This window comes from Meleagris gallopavo, chromosome 4 (genome assembly GCF_000146605.3).
Source record: "Meleagris gallopavo isolate NT-WF06-2002-E0010 breed Aviagen turkey brand Nicholas breeding stock chromosome 4, Turkey_5.1, whole genome shotgun sequence".
NCBI classification, from domain to species: domain Eukaryota; kingdom Metazoa; phylum Chordata; class Aves; order Galliformes; family Phasianidae; genus Meleagris; species Meleagris gallopavo.
This window is the reverse complement of record NC_015014.2, coordinates 21,189,669-21,212,851: the sequence shown is the minus strand read 5'-3', so window position 1 is coordinate 21,212,851 and position 23,183 is coordinate 21,189,669. Positions and strand designations below refer to the sequence as shown.

Genomic DNA, 23,183 nt, shown 5'->3' with positions numbered 1-23,183 from the left:
CACAATTTACCTGCTGCTGGTTACAGTGAAAGCATGAAATAATTTTAGCCTTCAGTAATCCCTGTTTTTTCCTAATTTATAGAATCACAGAATGGCCTGGGTTGAAAAGGACTGCAATGATCATCTAGTTTCAACGCCCCTGCTACATGCAGGGTCGCCAACTAGGCTGCCCAGAGCCACATCCAGCCTGGCTTTGAATGCCTCCAGGGCTGGGGCATCCACAACCTCCTTGGGCAACTTCTTCCAGTGTGTCACCACCTTCTGTGTGAAAAACTTCCTCCTAATATCGAACCTATTTAATATTTAATATAAATTATCGATAATTAATAATATTTAATAATATTAAATTAATATTTAATATTGATAAAATATTTTAACGGCATTTAAGGAGCTGGTTCTATAAAATTGGTGAGCAAAAAAAAGCACACCTGCTTGAATAATCTTAGCATAGCCTCAAAGCCAAAAATTTATTGCATTTGACTTCCTGTACCTGCAGTGAACCTTTGTGTGTGCTAGAAGAACTGATCTAGAACCAAGGAGTGTAAGATGTAAATCCTTGTTTTGCCTTGCAAAGTGGTTTCAGGTGGATAATGAAACATTTTCTGATATTTAATAGCTGATAGCATCTGGATTTTTTTTTTCCCTGTAGCCTACTTTTTTCTTAAGATCTTTTTACTACTTGTGATTTCTATGGGGCCCTGGGAAACAGTGAGTTCCCCAAACTGTTGGGCTTTCCTTTACTGATTACGTTGGTGTGAGGCCAGGCATAAAATGTTTGGCCCATTGGCCTGAAGAGGAGGTAGTTCCCACATCGTCTCAGGTCTCCAAGATTTGCTTGTGCAAGACACTCTGTTGTAGGAAAGCAGAAACCTGATTTCACTGTTTTGTTCCCCTGTTAGGTAGCTTGCTGCTGCAGACACCCAGCTCTCTTGCTGCCCATAAGCGTGTTACCAATGAATTGATTGGCCTGAGCCACAACAAAAGCTACTCGGAGCAATATTTCAATGCAAATTTGGCACGGAGATAATAGCACAGAGGATTTATGTTAGCTGCCCTAGCGCATTCAGGCCGTGGGTAGCTCATTGAAGTGGCGTAGTTGGAAGACAGGCTACTTGTTTGGAAGGCCATGTGCTATGACTGTAGTCCTTCTGCAACCCGAGGTGCCTGCGGTACCCCTGGTTAGTTAAGCACACACTTTCTCTAGTGAGATTTGATCCTGGGCCGCTTCCTTTTAAGCTTACTTTGCACTGGGGCTGTGTGGTAATATTTAGACAAGGAGGAGCCCCATCAGCCCTGTGGAGAGTGCCCACGGATAACATCAAAGCGTGCTTTCCAGTTGTCTTCCTCCTTATCTAGGGGAATCGCAATGGTCGTTAGAGATAACTTCTCCCTTGCCCATTTATGCTTATTCTTTTAATCAGGATTCTCAACATCTGACGTTCAAAAGTCACTGAAGAAAAAAAAGATAGAGAAAAGTCTGGATTTATTTCTCCCTGTCTTCCTTCCTTCTTTCCTCATATCACGCTTGCATTAATTCTATGGAGATGTAAGTGTGTGGCACTCACTGAGCATTTCAGAACAATTTGTTTTTCTTGTGCACTATTTGGTAGACATCTGGACTCGGAGCTGCAAGTGTTTGATCAGAAGTGGCCCTCACCAAACACCACATGCAAACAGACTGCATTTTCAGCTTTAAAATCTTGCACTCGTTTGAAAAACGGGATTCTTGCATGTCGATTGTGGTGTGTTGCTCTACTGCTCTATTGCTTTGTTTTGTGTTTGTTAAGTGGGATCGATAAGCACTCGTTAGCCCGGGGTGCTCCTAGAAGCCTTTCTGAAAACCTCGTGGTCCTGCGCGGTGTCTGACACAAGGGCTCAGAAGCACTGAGGCGACGTGGGGCTGCAGGAAGGAAGATTCTTGTCTCTGGAGCGACTAGAGGCACGGGCTTCTCTGGCCTGCTTGCATTTTCCTCTCCTTCCCTCACCTACCCAGGAAGGCAGAAGCGCCTGCGGGGCTGGAAGGCGGTCGGACCGCATGCTTGGCTTGGGGAAGTCCTGAGCCTGGTGAGTTAGGCTGGTGTATGCAGAGCACTGTCTCTAAGAGACAAAGTGGACAGGATTTATCATCACTGCTACCCGATGATTTACATTTTTCACATTTCCTCCTTTGCCTGCGCATCCAGATCAAACGCAGCCTTAAATCTATCATAGTTCTGACGCCTGGCTGCTCTCCTTGTAATTACTCTTCACACATGCACACCTTCCTAGAAGCCCTCCTGGTGTATTTGCATTTAGATGGAGAATGACAACTTTGGTGTTCCCTGCATGACTTCTAGTTAACGCCTTTCCTGGCTGCATTCTGCCAAGCTCAGTGCACTGGGATTCTTAGGAGGCAGCAGTTTGGTTAAGTGCTCTTACCGAAGACAGTTAAGTGGAGATTATATATACACTCGTGGATGGGCTATGAGGCCTCCATCTTTTGCTCAGCAGTCCGATGGTGCCAGTGTTGATGGTGCTGATGCAGGAAATAATTGACTAGCTGTGCCATCTGTTGCACTGCTGCTGCATTTTTTTATCATTGGTTTCTGCTCAAACTGCGTATGTGCTGTGAAACAGTGTTTGATGATGTGAAAAGGACCTTAACAATATCCAGCAAGTCACAACGTGAGGGCATTACCATAAAGGAAAGGAAGGAAAGGTTGGGATGAGGCAAGTTGCCTGCTGTTCAGTGTGAATGTAACGTCTGTCTTTGATCTGCATGTCTCCACCTCGTGGGGTGAGCTGCCTGGGCCATGCGTGGCAGCTTTTCTTTCCAAGTTAAACAAGAACGTGTCCCCTGCTCTTGGGAAATGTTGATCAGCAGCTTCTCATCATAGAAGAGAGGCTGTCTTAATGACAAAATGACTTGAATAAATTAATGTTTTCCTGCAGTTGTACTAAAAGGAAATGTTCCCTCTTAATGTTTATGAGGAAGAGGTTCTGCGTGTTCGGAGGGAAGCAAGCGTCATTTGTGTTTGCTTTTAGCCTTTCCCCACCCCCTTCCCTACTGCTGGAGTCATTCATTTTGGGGCCAGTAGCAGATCTGATTACAATTAAAGCAAATGCACATTTTTATTTTCATTTTGTTTTCATACAGAGAGCACCCAGAACAGGAGGAGAGGCAGCTCTCTGTCCACAGCAGGCTGTTTTCTGAGAACGGTGTCATGGGCCATGTAGTCACACGCCAGCATTTGAACCTGCATTAAAGACAGCAATGGCTCTGAGAACAGCTTGGGAGCACGCAGGCATCCTCATGGCTTGTGTTACAGACCACGATTCTGCTGTCAAACAGAGGCCACTGTACCCTGCTGTACAGGGCAGCATTCAGCCCAGGAGCATTTGGCCATCTCTGCGTGGAGCAAAGCATGATGTAGGGGGTTGGGTTGTTTTCTTTGTTTGTTTTGTTTTATTTCCCGTGGTGAGGAGGGGAGATCTGTGCATATGCTTGCTTGCTGTGGAGCTCAAAACTCCAAAGGCAAATCGATCTACCAGCTGTTGGAAAGCAAGGATGGGGTTGGAGTAGGTTTCTTGACAGGTACACAGAACTGCAGAGGTGATGGATGGCTGTCGGCTGTCAGCTGGGAATCACCACTGTGACATGAAAGCAGCCAGGGGAAGCAGAGCAGAACTGATACTATGCTCACTTGCTGACTTGCAGGCCCCATGCCTACCTACTAGCCCTGCAGCAGTGGCATGTCCCTCTGCTTTCAGAGTCAGGGAGCAGGCATCATGGTGACTCATGGCATCCTTCCCTCCTGCGTCCCTCCTCTTCTCCTCTTCACAGCTTTGTAAAAGGAATTTATTGCTGGGAAGCGAGCTAGGGGTCAAGGAGGGTCCAGGGAAAGAAAAGATCTTAAAAGGGTTCACTGCTGCTGCAGCAGGCAGCACACAAAGTGTGCAAAGTGTGCTGCACGCAGTGTTGGGATGCAGATAGGGAAGAGTTGTGTTTTGGTAAATACTATGGCTGCAAGAGATGTGAGTTACAAGTGTGTTGGGTTTTCCTTTTGTTTGAATGTAATCAGGAGCTCTGAGGAAAACAGTTTGATTGCTCTGAATCTGGATGCTTGCCAGCCCAGAAATAGAAGGATATCCATAATCCACTGGGAACGCAGCACAGGGCTTGGATAGAAAACATTTTGCAAAGTCAAGCTATGTGGCTTGGATTTTTTTGTAATTGTTGCTGTTAAACTGCTTGTGAGTGTTCTGCTTCTCCTGCTCTAAGTCAAGAACTTGTGAGATACTTTTGACAGGGTATGATGTAAAGGGCATCTTTCTGGGGGGACAAACAGAAGAAGCCCTTATGGTTTTACCTGGTGTTCTTAGTACCTCACACTGGTGTTCCTCTGCATCCTTTCCCATCAGTTTCTGCTCCCATATGTATGTGTACATGCATTTATTTTGTCTTAATAGATGTAGTGTTATTACTGGGAGAGCTTGTGGTAAAGAGGATGAAATACAACTGTGGTACAAGAAGAATGCTCGCCCATTGCCTGACATGGAGTCCCTTGAAGCCGATTAGAATATTTTTGCCATTTTCTGTGGGTTTGGCTCAGCTTCCTCTGCAATTTGGAACAGAATTTGATCAGAATTTCCACTTGTTTGCTCTGCAGCAGGGCCCAGCTGTGAAGTGATTCAGAATCTCAGCGATCTGCCAGCCAGGCAAATACACACACACTGGTACCGGTGTTCAGAGATTATCACTCTTTTCACTCTTCATTTGCTGTTGATAGTGGTGTGATCTTTTGTTCTTTCCATCTCAGGTTTTCAATTACTGCTGCAGGTACCTCATTGAACAATAAAACAGATGGTAAAGAGATGTTTTGTGCTCTAGCAGTGACTTTAGAGGCTTTTAAAGGTAACTGAGATTGTTGTGGTCTGGAGTAGGCCTGTTGGGAGGAATTACTCTTTTAGTTGTGAAAGCACTCCCCAAGAGGCCTTCGTTGAACTTTGTGGCTCTTCCATCTTCCTGCCCAGCCAAAAGAGGTGAGCAATTTCTCACCTGGGGAGGTAAAACAAGATGTAGCATCTGCTGCTGCTTTTATCCTTCTGTATTGTTTAGGTGCATATTTTAAACAGCTCTTTCTCAGCACGGAGCTGTGCCAGCTCAACGACCCGTGGCAGGAGGCCTGGATCTGAGGTGCAGTGAAGTTTATCAGCAAAATGTGCTTGGGGAAAGGTAGTGCAATATCTGTGTATCCTCTAACCCAGCCAACACTGTCAGAATCTCAGTAAGTACTGGGAGAAAATAAACAAAACCAAGCATGTGTATGACCGAGTGCTTGATATTTACTTGTGGACCAAGACAGAAATAGCCACAGGGCAACCTGAGTCAAAATCCCTATCAGGAGGCATGAAGAGAGGGAAGGAGCTTAGCTCTGTGTAATGCTGTCATGTTGCAAAAAAGCAGATACCCTTTATGTTTGGTAATTTCCCCTCTGTGCTGCCTACGCAACGATGAAAACGGTGGCTGAGAGCTGCCAGAGGAAAGCTTGGCTGGGGAATGGCTGATGCTAAAGGAGGTGATGAAGAAACCTGTTTTAGAAAGCCCATTGCAGCCTGAGATGGGATTATGTCCAAAAAGTGCCTCTGCTGTTTTCCCTGGGAGATGTGTGTGTGATGAAACAAAACTATGTGGCATGTGGCCAGAATGAGCAAACGTGCATTGTGTGCAAATGCTTCCAGGTCTGATTGTGGCAGCAAATCTCTGCTTGGATCACCAGGAAGAGGAGTTCATTGTAATTGTATTTCTTGCCACTGGTGTGGCTGGGATGGGGAGGGATTCGGGGAACTGCATGTTCCTGTTGGATCTTTGTCATGGAGCTGAGCACTGTTGGTAGTCAGTGCACAGTACTGGCTTCCATGGGCAAAAGTTAGGGCAGTGAAGGTGCTGGTGAGTCCAAAGAGAGCTCTTCTTGCTGGAGAGCTGTGCAACCTGCAGGGAAAGCCAGCAAATGTGGGATGAGGTGTCTGACCTCCCTATTGCATTGCCTTCTGCAACTACATGGGAAGTGAGCTGGGGGAAAGAGGAGCTGCTCCAGGTCAAGTCCTGCTCATCTAACAAATGTGCTCTGCAGTTGGTGTCGGTGTCCCGAAATGCCATAATCTCATGATGTGTACGGGGGGGTTCCAGAGGTCCACTTTGTGCTAACAAACAATGTCTTAGCTGTTAGATCATCTTCTGGGGCTTTTCCATGTTTGCTCTAAAGGGAATTTCTGTGAGTTTATATGAAGAATATTTACAGAATCCTTTTCTACTTCCTGGAATGCTTGGAAGGTGATGTTTCATTCAGTAAAAATTTTCCAGATAGAAAAGTTTAGAAAATACTGTGAACACAAAATGCATTCATTTAAGAAATTGCTTGCACACAATTTCGAGTACTGGATGTAGCCACAATTTCTTTTAGCTCCCCTTGTCAGTCTTCCTAATTTGTTATCTTCTCCAGTTGATATGTTGCGCATCTGCCAGCACTCATAAGGCAGCTGTGCAGCAAATTAATGATATGTAGGGCATTTTTTCACTTGCTAGATGCCATCAGATGCACAGAGGAAATGTTTCTCTTGCATATGGTTTTTAGCAGATAGGTTCTATGTTTACCGAACCAATGATGTGTGATTCCTTTTTATTTTTTAACTTGCATTGTTTTCAGAAGCGAGGTACGTAGTGCTTACTGGAAGCTTCTGGTTTTGCTGTGTTTGGGAACAGTCCAGCACTAGCAAAGTTGGAAACTATTTTAAATGTGCATAGTTTAACCCCTAAATATGTTTATCTGTCTCAGTAGAATAAGTACCTCCTTGCTGCAATTCCATTTATGGAAATTTCCCACTTGGCAGATCATTTCCAGAGCTCTCTTGGAGTCAGGAAAACCACACTGCAGCAGTCAGACCTGTTCTCTGGGGACAACTGAATTTTGAGTATTTGGCAGTGTGTGATGGCTGAGGAGGCATCACTGTGGGCGAGATGTGATGATTCCCTGCCAGTCTGGGACACATCTGAAGTCAAACTAAGAAAGTTTCACATGTCCATGTCTCCACAATCCATGTGTCACACACACTGCAGGAAGACTCCATGGAAAACCAGACATTGCAAGATGAAGCTCTGCTGTGAGGCACCATTGCAAAGTAAGGAGATCCACTGCTCTAACATTCATAGATACCTGGGAAGAAAAATCTCTTTGGCAAAGTATGCAGACGCAGGCATTTCTCTCCTTCACCACTATGCTGCCTCCTGCAGAAATGCAGCTTGCAATGCCTGGTTTTCCATGGAGTCTTCCTGCTGTGTGTTTGAGACAGCTTTATTGCTGTTTTGATGTAAGGCTGGTGAAGTGAGGGGGGTGTTTGTAGTTCAGGAAGAATGAAGTGCTCCTGTGTTGGGTTTTCCAAATTCCTGAGACCCTCTCTTTAAACATGGTTATGTGATGACTTTAATTGCAACTACATGGTTTCCTAATTAAGCATTGAGTACCTATGTGGGGGTTTTCAAGCCAGTTTCTAAAGTTGGTAAAGTTCAAACTCTGAAATTGATTTTTCTCCCAAGTGAAGAACTGAAGTAATGAGTAATACTTCTCAGATTGCTTTTCACCATTAAATGGATGATTATTTTCCTTCTTCCCACCTTTCTTAATAAATGGTGTTGGCAGTGGAAATCTGTGAGAAGGATGCACGCTGTATGTTGTATGTTACACTGTGTTGCAGTATTGCAAATACTAGGCGTGACCAATTTATTGCCTGTAACCAACCTGTGCATTTCAAGATGCTGTGCTGGATGTAGTTGTCTGAAAGCAAAGGGTTCCGCACAAAGCGGATATTCGTTGATAAGACTGCTGTGAAACATTAACCAGTCTTTCATTCTCTCTTTCCTAAAGCTTGTACAATGAGGACAGAAACTTGCTGCGTATTCAGGAGAGACAGAGGCGGAATCAGGAGGCTCTGCAGGAGAAAGACAAGTTCCCTGAGAACACCCCGCTCTTTCCTGAGCCGTACAAGGTAGTGGTGGGGGGCTGCATGGTGGTCCCATCTGCTCAACTGCGGGTAGTAGTGTGTGCACTTAAAATTCCACAGGTGGTAACATGCAGTGTGGACTTCGGGTTGGGCAGGTTCTTTTGGGGGTCTCCTGAAGTCTGGGAGTTGGTGCAGAGTTCTCACGAGTGGCTGGGCTATACATCTGTTTGCAGCTGTGGTTGAAAACAGGTGTGCCTTCAGCATCTACTCCAGGGAGTAATACTGATAAGAGCAGCATGATCTGCTTTGCAGAGACTGCCTGCAGAAACAAGTTGACCTTGATAGCTTAACTTGTGATGATTAAAATAAGATCTCAGAGGGTATCTCTTCTTGAGCTGGATCTAAGGGATTGGTTTTTTCTGTGCTTTTCAGATTTCCCACTCTGTTCTTCTGTTTCAGACTAATAAAGAGGATGAGTTGTCAAGCCGTATTCAGAATATGCTGGGCAATTACGATGACTTGCAGGATCTTATTAACGACAGGTGCCATCAGAATCTCATAGGGATACCAGAGAGCGACGTTCCTCAGATCTCACAGAGAAAGCCCAATCGCCCATCCTTCCCTGAAAAGACCAGCCGTACATTATCATCTTCATTCCACCATGCAACCCACTATCCACACATGGGACCTCCGGTCATTGCTCCTCCCCGTCCAGGCCACTACGCTCCCAACCAAAAGGCACAACCAGGAACAGGATCAGCTCCAGGCTGGCATGCCAAGAGTCACAGCTCGTCCAGCAGCTGGGGCCAAGGTCAGGAACACAAGCGTGGCAGGCCGGACAGTCATGCCAGTTCTCACCACAACAGAACTGACAGGCATTCTGGTGGCGGAGGTCGTGCTCCTGAACCTCAGGCCACTCTTTTGGAGCTTTCCCCGTTGCTGCCATCTTTGTCTTCTCCAGTGGCACCCCTGTCACCTCTACATTCCATCCAGCACACTAATTCCAAGTCACAGAACAGCAGCAAAGGTCACGGGCCAGCCTACACTCAATCACCTCAGGACCGAGCGGTGGGCTCACGGAAGAATAAAAGTCAGGACAACTCCGCCGTTATCTTGGCTGGCACCACTCAGCCTTCCTCTCAACCCTTTCCCCCACCTTTGCCATCAAAAACCAGTGCAATGCAGCAGAAACCAACTGCCTACGTCAGACCAATGGATGGCCAAGAGCAGGCTCCGGTGGAGTCACCGGATCTCAAGCCTCTGCTGGAGGAATACCATGGTGAACCGTATGAAAACATCTCAGATTTGAAGGCAAACACCAAGGTCAAGTTATCCAAATTGAACATCTCTTCTGAGCCCACTGAGGTGAGTGCGACTGTCAGAGGGCTGGCAGGATTCAGCTGTGGGAAAGCAGGGCATTGAATAACAGAGGCTGCCGAAGCACTGATGGCTGTGCATGTTATCATGTCTAGAAGGTGCATTTTAAGGTAGAATTCTGCTTGGTTTTCTCCTGGGTAGGACAAGGAAGGGAGAGACCTCCTTTGCTGGTACGTCAAGGTTTGGGGAGCGTTACTGTGCTCATCCTTAGGCTTATCTGTGTCCTTATCTGTGGCACGTGGATCTCCCAGTGCTGATTTCTGAGATGTTTGGGTAGGGAGACCTATGGAGACACTTTTAGAATTGCATTTTGACTTTCTAATAAAAAGGAGTAGGGTGGATGCTGTCTGCTTTTCCAGGTAAAGTGTGTTGGAAGATGTTTTGATCAGCTGCAAATAGCTGTAGGCAGTTTCATGTGGAAAACCAGGAAGCTGGTAATGTAACATTGTCAAGAAGTTGTGAAAATAGTTTCATGCTGAGAGACAGTATTTGCTTCAATGTTGATTTGGCACAACGTATTGTAACTCAAAATGGGAAGAGCAGTGTGTTCTGAAGTTCATTATTTGCTCAACCAGATGTTTTACTCCTAGGGTGGTAGTAAAGCAACGTGGAGTCTTATCTTCTTCATTACTCATTCCTCATTACCCAAAAGTTTAAAAGCAGAAACTTGCTTTAGAACTGTACTTTTAAAGCCTTTTTTTTAGTGTGTTTATTTTTTTCTTTAGAGAAAAAAACGCTTATTTGTCAGAAATGAGACTCCTTGTTCTCTCTCAGCTCCCTTGGCTCCATTTCTATATCCATCCTATCTTTTTTCCCATCCACATGATCTTTGTGTTACCTTATGTGTGCATCTGCAATAATCTAAGCTAAGACAGGGCAGCTTTGGTGATGATGCTCTCTGCTGAGTGACCTTCTTTCCACTCACTTTCCATTAAACACATATTTCTGGAGCTCAGTGCATGTCAGAAATCCTGCACCTTAATGAAGCAGAAGCGCTATTGGTCTGTGGCCTAAGAAGAGCACCATAGAAAGGGAATTGAAACTAATGCAGGGGATGATTATGTGCTAGACAAAACTCTAATTGCAATTTCACTTACATGATTGGGTGCCTGGATAAGCTCTGTGCTGGATACGCAGTGTCAGATGGGCGGCAGGGGTGAGAGGGTGGGCTGTTGGCTTTTAGGAAGCAGCTTCTTCCCTGTGATGTCCCTTGACATCGTTTAGGGAAGTCATGTCTTCTAGCATGTGTTTTGTGGTTAATTGAATTTCAAAGGCATCTATCACCTGCAACTCTGGATTCATTATGGGCAGCTCTTGCTCCTGCAGCACTGGGGAGTTGAGCCCTCCTGTCTGAACAGATGAGCAGATCCACTGCAGGGCAGGTGAATCCACAGCAGATAACAGCAGTGACTCACTTTGCATTCACATACAGAAACTCAACGTTATTTCCCCTCTTGTCTGAATAAAAAACCTTACGTTCAGCCTTTGTCCCCTGCCTATTACTTCAGTTTACAAAGACAGTGATGTCTTAAAGGTAATAGGCTTGATGGCAGGGCCAGGAATCAGCGAGGCTGCTTTGAGAGACAGTGTTGATAAATCCTGAAGCATTCTTAAGGGCATAGAGTCTAAACAAATGTGCAGCACTGGACTTATTTTTCCTAACGGTTTTATTAATGTTGGTAGGTAGCTCCTTTTGTTCCTTATAGTGAAACATCACGGGATGACTCTTTCACCTACGAAGTGAGAAGTAAATTGAGAAGCAACTCACTTAACAATGAGATTGATCTCTCCCCTTTTTTTGGTTTGTTTGCTTCTGTTTGTTTGTTTGTTTTGCACCATAAAATTGAATGTTTCCACCACTACCCACTTCATGGTCAGAGGTGTTGGATGGGATTCGAGAAGGGTCTCCTTGCTTCACAAGCATTGCATAAATTTGTCTTTTTTGTTGATTCACAGCTACAAAACGGCAGGTCAAACATGAATGACTTGTTGTTATTCCCGGATTCTCAACTTAAGGCCCTGGGAGCAAGGAATGCTCTTGTTAAGCAGTAAAATGCATACCTGCAGTTGTGGTTGTGATTAAAATCTCCAAACCTCCATCTGTACAGTGTGGACTTACGCACACAGTTTACGAAGGGTGAATGAATACATTCAGATGCAGCGCTGGGGGAGTGGGATCAAAATAAAATGAAGTCTGTACAGAAAGGGTGGTGTTATTAGTGTGATCTAGGGCACAAGGTAATATTCTGGGAAAGCGGTATGGTTGATATGGTACTCAGTAAAGCTCCAGCTGTCCCTTAGAAAGCGGAGAAATGTATATGTGACACAAAGATAATGTGAGGACAACTTCACTTCCCACATTTCTCGTGGGCACTTGGCCAGGATCTCTTAACTGCAGGACAGCAGCACTGTGTGGACATATGCTCAGCCTCTCCCAGTTAAAGCACATTGTCTAGTAGGAAGTGTTAGCACTTGGTGGGAACCTGTGGGATCAAGTGTGTCTTGAGCAACATGGCTCCTTCGGTTTCCCTGTTTGTAACCCTTGCATTGGCACGACTCAAAAGAGGATTAGAACTCTGATATTATGGGTTGTGTGCCCATATCCTACCTCTGAAGAATTATTTTTGGCTCCTACAGGCGAGTCCCATCTTCTGCTGGAAAGGATTAACCATTGCTGTCATTGCTTGCGCCTTTGCACACAGATAGCAGCTGCTTTGATTGCAACTTCAGGAAGGTAACAATTCGGTGAAGGGAGCTGATTGCATAGAACTATCTATTAAAAAATTAGCATGGGAATGGAAATAACTGCGGCTGAGCGCTGCAGCTGCATTAGCTGCTGTGTTTTGCCAGGCAGCTCGTTAAAGCAGAAAGCCTGCAAAGGGAAATGAGCTGCTGGGGCATAGAGACTGCAGTGGTGGCTACATAGCTGTATCTCAGAGAGGAAATTGCTGTAAGGAAAAGCAACAGATGAAAGTACAGTTTGAGTTCCTTCTGTGCAGGTTTGTGGCTTATAACGAGAGGCACTCTGTGCTGTTTGTGTGAGCGTCACTGCTCAGTGTTGTAAACAATAATGTGAAAAAGGGCGATCTGGAAAGGCTGAGAGCTTGTGACAGCCAGGTCTTCTGGCAGGGTGACTTCATAGCCAACCAGAGGTGACTTTAATTTCTGGTTTATTGAAGAAATGTATCAATAGCCATCCCGCTACAAGCGTCTCTTATGAACTGGGGGACTGTGCATCATTGGGATATATTATGGGGCATCAGGCACCTGGATCCGGGCTGATGCTTGCTCTCAGGCGTGACACAGGCAGTTTGCCCAGCTTGGTTAGAAGGAATGGAAGTTCGGTGTCACCACTCCCTTGTGCTGGGCCCTGTGGTGCTTGAAGGTGTGCACCACCACATCTTCGGAAGAGGGAACCACGGGACTTTGATTGCTGCTGCGATTCCACATGTTCTTCGCAGCCCTCTGTGGCTCTCTGAGTTGAAAGCAGTTACTGCTTTTTCTGATCTCATGAGAATTGTGTTCCTTTTTTCTCCTGACGTGGTCTAGCATCCCCAGCTGCACTGCTGATCCATCAGAGGCACTGATCCCAACCAGCATTCCCCAGGCAGCTGCAAGCACTTTGGGTCGGACAGAGTTTGGGTGCAGCATTGTGGGCAGCATCTATTCTTCAAGTGCACTAAAGGGTTGTGGAATCCCTTTTTTTCCTCTCACCTGATGCACTTAAAGTATGTTAGGAGGAATCAAACCCAATCCCAGCGGACAGGGGAAAATTATATGGCAGTGTTATTTTGTTTCTTTTGTGTCTTTTTTTTTTCAACTGAGCCAAAGCATGCAGCTAGAATAACGTAAACAGAAAAAGCGACTCGTTGTGCTTGATTTAATAGGTGGGTCCCACTGGAGGCAAAAGACATTTTTCCCTTGTGTGCCTCCTCTTTGGAAGAAGCGATGTGTTTAACCCAGGCTGGAAACAAACCAGCAACCCCACGCCAAAGCAGCTGTAGCAGCTCACGCGGAACACCTTCTGCCAACCTGATGTGGATTTCAGAACTCTCCGCACTGTTTCTTGCCCTGGTGCAAAGTACCAAAGGGACAGAAGTTGCCAGTTGGAACTGTACAGGGGGCAGGCAAATATTGCTAAGCAACCGTGTGCTTGAGAGAGCGTTTTTCGGAGAGGAGCCAAGGGAGCTGTACCTGGGAGCGTCGCCGTGCTCACGGCTCGGCACAAGGGAAGAGATTAAAAGTTCTTTCCTGGCAGTGCCACCACCAGCACAAAAGACACCGTAACCTCCTGACACCGATCAGGGCTGATGGGGGGGTGTGTGAAAACAGGAAATCTCCCTTGCCATGTAGGAAGGCACTGAGCGATGCTGACGGAGGTAAGTGCTGAGCTGGCGGCTACAGCGACCTCACTTCTGGCTGCGGACTGTGGGCACCACATCTGCACCCTAGGGGGCTGCTGGGGACAGAGAGCTCACCATGAGACAAGGGAGATGGGTGGCGTGGGGGCCAGAGGCCAGGGAGCAGGCAGGGGTCAGCCTGCTGTGCCCAGTGCTGCTGGAAAGAGGGAATTGTCCTCATTTGAGTACTTTGATGGTATTCCTCTGGTATCTCATTCAAGAGATGCATTTTCTTCCAGATTTCTTTCCTATGTTGGGCATCGCCTTAATTCTCTCCTAACACTGATCTGAGCAACTTTCTGGTTTTGCTCTGACTCCTAATGCTGTGGAAGTGGAGGGGGGTGGTTATCACGCTTCATGTTTTATTGCTCTTTGTGGACTCTGGTGAACTCAGGTGAAGGGTGTTTTGTAGCTCAGGCATGCTCTGTGGGTGTCTCCTGTGTCATCACAGTGATGCGTGCTCTAGCAGCCTGCTGGTACTGCTCTTTCCTCCTTGCACCACAGCAGTTCTCATGCCCTTCCCCTGTACAGCAGCAAAAAGTTACTACACCAAAGTGTGAGTCAGCTCTGGTTTGTGATGAGCGTGGTCAGAGTGATGAGTGACTTCAGAGGGCAGCTGGGACAGCCCCATAGCATCATCCTGGTATTACCCGGTAGGATGTGCTGCACTGTTTCTAAAGTATGACTCTACCAGTGTGTGAATTTCTGCAGTAACATCCAGAAAGTAGTGGTGTTCTTGCTGCGCTGAACCATGCAGCTCAGTGTTCTGTCCTGCAGAGTGTCAAGTCTCATGTTTCATTCTGACTGAGTTCTGAAGAGGTAGTTGACTGAATTTTCCCTCAGTATCAGTATCTCACTCCCTCCCAAGTTTTTGCAGCCAATTTTCATCATCTCCATGACAAACGTTTATTACTTCAGCAACAAATTAGTACCTAATTGATTATTTCAACTTTTCAGGCAATCATTCTTTCTCTTTGGCTGCTTGACTAGTGACCACATAGCAATGCTTTTTCCTTATCTGAAGAGTTAAGTTTAGAAAATTAGTTTCTGCACCAACAACATTTTAATGAGAGAGCTTTTCCTCGTGGTTGTATGGCCACAAAAAATCTTTGCCAAGCACACAGCTGTTGGCAGCAGGAATAAACGTGGTTGGTATGTGTCACATCATGATACCAGACCCCAGTAGCAGGGCCTTTGGCACTGCTTTTACAGCTGGAAGTTAAGAATGAGCCTTGAGAGCAGTGGTTTTGTAGCAGGATGTTTAAGGATGCGCTAGAGGAGTGGCTGAGGAGCTTTGGGCACAGCTGGCTGCAGCCCTGAGGTATGGTATGTGTCTGATAGCCAGCCCGGGGATGCTGCTTTGCATCAAAGTGTGTGTGTGATGTACAGTGACACAGCTACTCATAAAGCACTCTGCTCTCACTTTCAGAGCATCAGATCTAGAGCTACTCTTTTTGCATGTAGATCAGTTGTAAGACGATAAGAAAAGTTGCCTTCACAAGCGAAAGGCTGTCCTGCTGCTTTTTTCCCACAGGTTTAGTTCCTCAGCTTGGAAGCATTTGGAAATATTTCTTACATTTCCCTTAAGGTTTAAAAAAAGCACCTAGACTTTCTCAGTTAAGAGTGATCCTAACGAGTACAGTTCTGTTCTCTTGCCTCCTCACTGAACTCAGATGAAGATCAGAATTGACAGTCAAATAATTTCTCAGGCTGACAGCAGAGGGTTTGTGAAGGAAATGTGCGTACAAAATTACTGTTGTCATGCAAGAGAAACCACACTAGTGCTAAAATAATGTTGACATCAAAAGTCAGCCTGCTCAATGGCTGCAGCTCCTGTGTGACTTGGAAGCTGCTTCCTCCTACGACTGCCCCAGGGGCTGTGACTCTAGCACTGAGTGTTCTCAGATAAACAGGAGTGGTCAGGAATGGCATGGTGAAGAGAGGAGGTCTGGGAAGCTTGTGCTCTGTTCTCAAAGTGGTAATCAGTGCTTTCATTTTGAAAGTATACTTCACTTGAGTACTGCAGCACATCATAGAATCACAGAATGGCCTGGGTTGAAAAGGACCACAGTGATCATCTGGTTTCAATCCCCCTGCCATGTTCAGGGTCACCAACCAATAGACCAGGCTGCCCAGCCTGGCTTTGATTACCTCCAGGGATGGGGCATCCACAACCTCCTTGGGCAACCTGTTCCAGTGCTTTATCACCCTCTGTGTGAATCCTTTGTACTCCCTGCTATTGGTAACAAATACCATAATGGACCATCTTTTTTTAAAAAGAATTAAAAAGTTGCTATGTTTGACTTTGATCTTAGCAAGTAGAATTTATTTGCAAAGAGTTGATTTGCCTTTAAGAGCCTAATTCCTGCAGACTCTGAGCAAAGCATAATCTTAAATGGTTGAATAATATTAGCAATTAGAGCTGGGGCTACTGAGAAATTGAAAACTTCTGAAATATGTACCCCATCATTTGAATTTCCAAACTTGTGCTGCTTCTTTATTCAGTTTCAACATCTGGTCGTTTGGGTATAGCCTTGTAATTGATATAGTACTTTAGCATATATTTGTATTAACCCCAACAGGACATTCCTACCCATGATTGTGAATGAGATTTTGCACAGTATGTGTTGACACTGCATGACTTTGTTTGATATTGCTTTAGGAAAAGAACCCATCTCTGAGTGAGAAAAGCATGTAACATCTTTAAAGAACGTATTATTTCCTCCAGGCATGCAAACAGGAATACTGCTGAGTGTTGTGCACTGAGCATAGGGGTGCCAAGTTCTGAGATTGCAGACAGACCACGTGCAAACCGCTCGGCTAGCGCTGCGGTGGGCAGTACCTCACATAAATGGTTTGGGGCTCTGTATATCAGTAGCATCAAGGAAAATATCAGTCATTCCCATCCTGCAGTTGGGAAAGAGGTGTTTGTGTCCTTAAAATCCAGCTCATTTCTCAATCTCTGCATGATCTTTGGTTTGACTTGCCACAACTTAATTTGTAACTTAAGGAAATTGTGCAAAGACTTAATCATCTCAGCAACTTTTAGGACAAATTCTTTATTTTCCTTTTAAAATTCCAGCAATCTTAGTAAAAAAAAAAAAAAGGAAGAAAGAAAGAAAAAAAAAAAAGAAAAAGAAAAAAACAAAAGCAAACCAAAAACCCTCAATAACAATTCCTTAATTTGTAAGGAATGAGAGGAGAATCATGTTTTAGCAGCCTTCTCCTGCTCCTTTTACTTGCTGCAGCCTGGTTGCTTTTCTTTGCTCCTTGCTGGCTGCAGTGGTTCCCATGTGCCATCCGTTCTCCTGTGGTTTGCAGGGGTCTTTTTTCTACTGCTGCAGTTGTGATAGCAATGCTTTCCCTTTGTGTTCTGCAAAATCACACAGGCTTCCAGAGCATGCTCTGCTGATAGCTAATGGATGCATTCCAGCCTGTTTTGTGATACAGAACATGAGAGCATCCTTGGAGGATAACCCTGGTGTCTGGTGTTCCTCACTGCATTGGTGAAAGCCATTGTGGTTGTCATGCAAAAATAAATGAGAGTGTCAATATTTGTATTAAAATACAATATTAATCAGGAAGCAGCTCTAAATGGGAACCCAGTAGTATTTTTTTTTAGCATTAACATTGGTGAACTTTTCTGCCGTGGCAAAGTTAGGAAACAAAGAAACATAATGAATGCCTACTTGGTGGTGGTTCCAAGGCATTACTCTGAAGTGCAGCATTACAGCTGAATTGCTTTTGCAGTTACAATTTCAAATGACAGAAGGAAGGGATGCCATCCGGAGGGCCCTAGATAAACTTGGCAGATGGGCCCCATGTGAACCTAATGAGGCTCAACAAAGCAAAGTGCAAGGTTTTGCACTTGGGTCAAGGTAATCCCAGATATGTATACAGTCTATGTGAAGGACTTCTTGAGAGCAGCCCTGCTGAGAAGGACTTAGGTGTCCTGGTAGATGAAAATCTTAAAGCGAGCCAGCAGTGTGCGCTGGCAGCCTAGAAGGCCAATGGTATCCTGGGCTCCATCAAAAGAAGGGTGGCCAGCAGGACAAGGAGGTGATTGTCCCTCTCTGCTTTGCCCTCATGAAGCCTCAGCTGGAGTACTGTGTCCAGTACTACAACACAGGAAAGACAGGGAGCTGTTGAAGAAGGTCCAGAGGAGGGCCAAAAGATGATCCAAGAGCTGGAGCTCCTCTGCTCTGAAGATGAGCTGAAGGAGCTGGGCTTGTTCAGTCTGGAGAAGAGAAGGCTGTGGGGAGACCTCATTACGGCCTTCCAATATTTAAAGGGAGTTTATAAACATGAGGGAAATTAACTTTTTACACAGGAAAACAGTGATAGGACAAGGGGAGTGGTTTTAAATTAGCTGAGGGAAGATTTAGATTAGATGTCAGTCGGAGGCTTTTCATGAGAGGGTGGTGAAGTGCTGGCACAGACTGCCCAGAGAGGCTGTGGATGCTTTGTGTCTGGAAGTGTTCAAGGCCAGATTGGATGGGGCCCTGGGCAACCTGATCTAGTACCAGATGTGGTGGTTGGCAGCTCTGGCTGCGTCAGGGAGCTTGGAACCTGGTAATCCTTGGGGTCCCTCCCAATCCAAGCTGTTTGATGTTTCAATTCTATGATTCTGTGATATTCATAGGAGTCAAGGATCTGGTGCACAGTGTCTTCACTTACAAGTGGTCTTTAAGTGTGCTTTCTCAAGCTTAGGGCTTTCATTTCTTTGTTGGCTGAGGGCAAATGAGCGCATAGAAATAAGGAGGCAAGTCACAAAATGCAGAGAATCTTAGTGGCTGATCCTTCTGGTAGCCTCTTACTTTTTACCTGTGTTTTTTAATGGGTTTTCATGAAGTTTATATAATCAGTGGTAAGCAAACATTTGATGAGTGCATGTCTTAAACTCATTCTTCTTCCCTCTTTTTTGTTGTAGCAAACCTTGCCCAGTGATAGCCAGTGCGTTGAAGAAATTTTGAAGGTATGTGCTCTGAAATACCAGGTCTCCATGCTTAACTTCGTTTTTCCCACACTAAAATAGTATGAACAGAAACCCTGCTGTGCTTCAGTTTATTAGCCAGAAGAAGTGGGTCTTTGGGTACGCTGCAGAGAATCAAAGTTACCCGCTCCAGGTACAGCTGGAGGTGCGGCACTGGGCTTCCTGCCTGTAATGTCATGCAGCTTGGTGCATCCCAAGATGTGTCACCTACTGCAGCTTGGTGCAGCCAAAGGGAGCAGTATGGGTTTATTTTCCTATAAATTTTCGTGCCTTACTCTATTCCTGATTGATAAGGAACCTGGAGACACTTCTGAGCTTTCTCAATTGTGCCTTGATGAAAATAAGGCATCTGCAAATTCCAGCCCAGTAGAGATTTTAACACTGCAGTTGATGTACTTGCTGCCAAAAGTACAAAATGCGCTTTGCTCAGACATGCTCCCCACACACATTTTCTTTCAAGCCCTGAGGCAAACTGTGTGGTGTAGCTTGGGCTATGCAGGTGTGCTTACTGGGAGTGAGCCCTCTCCCTGGGGTAGGTGCTCTGCCCAAAGGAGGGCTTCTCACCACAACACACCATCTCCAGTGTCCACAGGGACTTCAGGTAGAGCCATGCAAGTCTTAACTTAAGAATTCACTTGCGTGTATCAATGGAAATACTGCATTTTGCTTTTCTCCATCTCCTTCCAGGAAATGACACACTCATGGCCACCTCTCTTGACAGCTATTCACACGCCAAGTGCTGCAGAGCCCTCCAAATTCCCCTTTCCAACAAAGGTAAATCAGCCTCTTTTTCCAGATCTTTTGATAGATTAGGGGGATTTCCTAACTCTGGCACATGCTTCCATCTGATTTTTATCTACCTTTCATAGATAAAGGCTGACAGGAGAGATTCTCTTCTGTAGAAGCCTGATAAATTAAAGCACAATGTCTCTAGCTGTGACTGCTGTGCAGAAACACGTTCAGCATCATGTCTCTGTTGCAACACAAAAAAAGATTTTGTTTTTGTTTTCAACAAAAATATTTGATGCCTGCATTAAACAGAAATATCTGGCAGCTCTGCTAAAATGTTCTATATTTCTTCATAAAGGCACATACCGTGAAGGTGCCAGCAGCACATTCCTGATGGCAGCAACACATGGCAGTTTGTCAATGCTAAACTACGTCAAAGCAGCTGAAACTCATAGGCAGCTCAAAGGCAAACTTTGGCAAGGCAGGCTTTTATAACATGCTGAATTCACTTACATGTAGCTATTAAGAGAGATCTGCTTGCTTTATTCTCAACTTTCTGCTTTGTCTTTTCTTTCCAGGAATCGCAGCATATCACATCTGTAGCACAGAATCACAGTAAGTAGAAGTCCAAATAACACGCAGTGATACGTATGAACTGACAGATAGCTTTGTGTGCTGTGTTAAATACTGGGGAGAGTATCAGATGTTCACCTCGATTAAGAAGCACAGTTTCCTGGGCTTGGCTGAATACTAAGTAATTTAGATAGTGCTTAGGGGATTGTGTCCATTACTTACCTGGAAATTAAGGCAGCAGTTCGGCAGAGAACAAACAGTGTCCTGTTAGAAATTCTGTTAGGAAATCCTATTTGGGGTGGTGAATAATACCACTGGCAAACGATTACACCCTGGAAGAGAGTAACTTTCTAATCTGACACCCAAAGCCCATAAGGTAAAATATGGTTCACATGGGGCAAGCAAAACCAACCACTTCGTTTTTGATTTACAGAGCAGTATGACGCACCTTCCAAAACGTTGCCTAGTTCTCATCCAACAATATCGTAAGTAACCAACCAGACTCAGTTCCCATGCTGTACTCCGCAGTTACTTGAAAGAATCTGTAAAGAATTGAAATTTGGCTTGCTTGGTGTTTCTGAAGATTAAAGTTTTATCAGTTTGGTTTTTCTCAGAAAATTTAAACTGAGTGAATTTAGAACAAACTTAAACCACACAACTATGAATGCACCAAGTGGAGGGATTTTGCTCTGTTGATTTCTGGCTACTTAATGTCATCACATACTGTGTGTGTGTTACTAATGTGTTAAACTGATGCAGATTGCAAAGGAAACAAAGTGAAGCTGATCCATTTTGCATAGCATTCGGACGTTTATGAGGGTTCGTAAAGCAATGGGATGGAATTTGTGAACACTTGAGGTGATATTTTGAAGAGATCCCATGGTCTAATTTTCTTTAACTGCCAGGGAAGAGTTCCCTAAGCTGTGTTGTACTTCAGTTGTTTTAATTAAAACAAACAAACAAAAAAACAAACCAGCAACAACAAAAATAAAACCTTTCGTGCAAAGTTTCTAAAAACCTCAGCTTACATTTTCTATAGTGGGGTGGATATGAAATTCCTGTAGCTTTTCTATATTTACTTATTTCTTCTCTCTTTCTGTATTTCTTTTCCCTGTCATTCTATGGTTCTTCTGAGCAGAAGGCTTTGTAGAATTTGAGCCTGAATTTGTAGAAGTTTATGCATAATCACAGTTTTGCGAAAGCAGGGAAGAAGTGCCAACTGATGCATCTGTTGCTTCAATGCAATTATTTAAACCAGTGGAAAAGATTTGTAATAGCAGAAAGATAACTTGGAGCTGTTCCGGTGGGTTAAAGCGGTTATCTACTAATTAGGTTAATTACAGGAATTTCTTGACAGTAGTTTTGTGCAGGCTGACTTTCAGTCCTTTGGGATTAAGCTGGCCAGATGGCAGCATTGTTGGGTCCTGAGCCCTGAATAGCAGAAACCATTCCACATCTCAAATAGGAGGCTGAGTTGTCTGTGTGCAACCAGTGAACGCCCGTCAGTTCGGTGATAATGCAGAGCTTGTTTGACTTCAGGCTGTGTTGCTGGAGAGCTGCAAGCTGCAGGCTACAAAGCTTAAACCGATTTCCTTTTAAACTTTTCTTTATGATGAATAACTAAATCAGTAACAACAACAAAAAAGCCTGGGCACAAGTGAGAGGAAGAGTATCTCCCCACCTCGAGATTTCTCATTCCAGCTCTTCATGGAAGCCTTCCTGACCTGAGCAGTCAGCCCAGCCAGAAGCATCCTACTGCTCACTGCTGGGAGCATCTCACCGAGTCTCTGCATTTAGAGATTTCATTGAATGAAGGCAAATCAAAGCCCTCTGGAGCCAGCTAGGAAGAAGACGCCCTATCCCACTTCACCATCCCACCTCAGAGGATGAAGAGAACCTGTGATCACTGATGTCCATTGTTAAATGCAATGTCTGCAGCATCTCAGAGCCAGCTCTCATGTACCACGGACACACTCAACCTGCTTAATTGCCTACAAAGGCAATTCAAGCCAGAGCAGCAGAGCAGTTTACATACAGAGGGGAGCGAATTGAGATTTGCCCAAGGACTTATCCACGTTTTTCCCTTCAACTGCTATGGCCCTCCTTTTTGTTTTTGTTGCTCTCTGCACAAGAGGGCTTTCTTTGCTCTGCAAAAGCCACGTGACTGTCTGAAAGCTCAGCTGCCCAGCATCGCTCGTGTTACCCGGCGTAGCAGGCTGAACAGAAATGATGCTTGTGCCTCTTAATTAGAGGCTGAAATCCCTGTGCATCTGTGTACCCAAATTAAGCATTCATCTCCCTGAGGGGCCTGGGTTCCCAGATGGCTTTCATTGTTGGATGCAGCCCTTGCACTCACAGCTGCCTGTGCTGGAATGGGGAGTTGCCAGCCTGGCTTGGTGGTCGGCAGGGAGGGAGCAGCCCCTGCTTCAATAGAGCTGTTTGGCAAAGCTGCTCTGGTTTCAGCACCGTTTGTCTGGTGAAAAGAGCTCTTTTTAAATAGATTTGCAGGGAGATTGATGGTGTTCACATAAGCTGCTGGTCCTGCAAGTGAGAACTTGACGTCTTTCAAGTGCTGAACTAATTAAAACATTATGATTATTAGAGCAGATTAATTTTCTTGAACCAGGCTATTTGACAATTTGTTGAAACTTTGTTTTGTGGAAACCAGCTTTGTCAATCCATGCAAAAGTATGACTCATTTAAAGCTGCAATGTTCCTCCTTGATTCTGAATTGAACTTCAGCGGTTGCAGTGCTCTTGCACTCTCTGTTTAACTTAACAGCAGCTCAGGCAAAAAAGGCAGATGTAAAAGACTATCTAGGTGGCGCTTCCTTGTGATATCTCTTACCTCTAAAGCAAATTCATCTGTTGACCAGATGCATCTGTGAACTCTTGAAGCAAAGCAACCCAAAAACCAGAAAACCACTTTCAGAATGCAGGGAGTTGTTTTCCACCTTGGTGTCTTTTATTGCTTCCCTCCAGTGTTTACTACAAGAAGAGGTCTGCAGGGGAGGTGTGTGCAGAAATGAGGCTCTAGAGGCTGGGAGATGGAGGAGGGATAACCCTAAGGGAAAGCAGAGTCAAAATGCCTGAGCAAAGCTCGTAGCTCTGTGAGGGCGTCACCAGGCAGAGCCC

At 45.0% G+C, this 23,183-nt stretch overlaps 1 protein-coding gene across 1 annotated transcript in view; it reads left to right on the top strand.

Moving 5' to 3' along the window:
* AFF1 (AF4/FMR2 family member 1) overlaps nt 1-23,183 on the top strand; it is a 52,366-nt gene that overhangs the window by 8,770 nt on the left and 20,413 nt on the right. The window contains exons 2-7 of the mRNA XM_010709723.3: nt 7,902-8,022; nt 8,437-9,342; nt 18,685-18,729; nt 19,435-19,521; nt 20,055-20,091; nt 20,483-20,534. Coding sequence (XP_010708025.1) covers nt 7,902-8,022; nt 8,437-9,342; nt 18,685-18,729; nt 19,435-19,521; nt 20,055-20,091; nt 20,483-20,534 — 1,248 coding nt within the window. The remainder of the gene's footprint in view (nt 1-7,901; nt 8,023-8,436; nt 9,343-18,684; nt 18,730-19,434; nt 19,522-20,054; nt 20,092-20,482; nt 20,535-23,183) is intronic.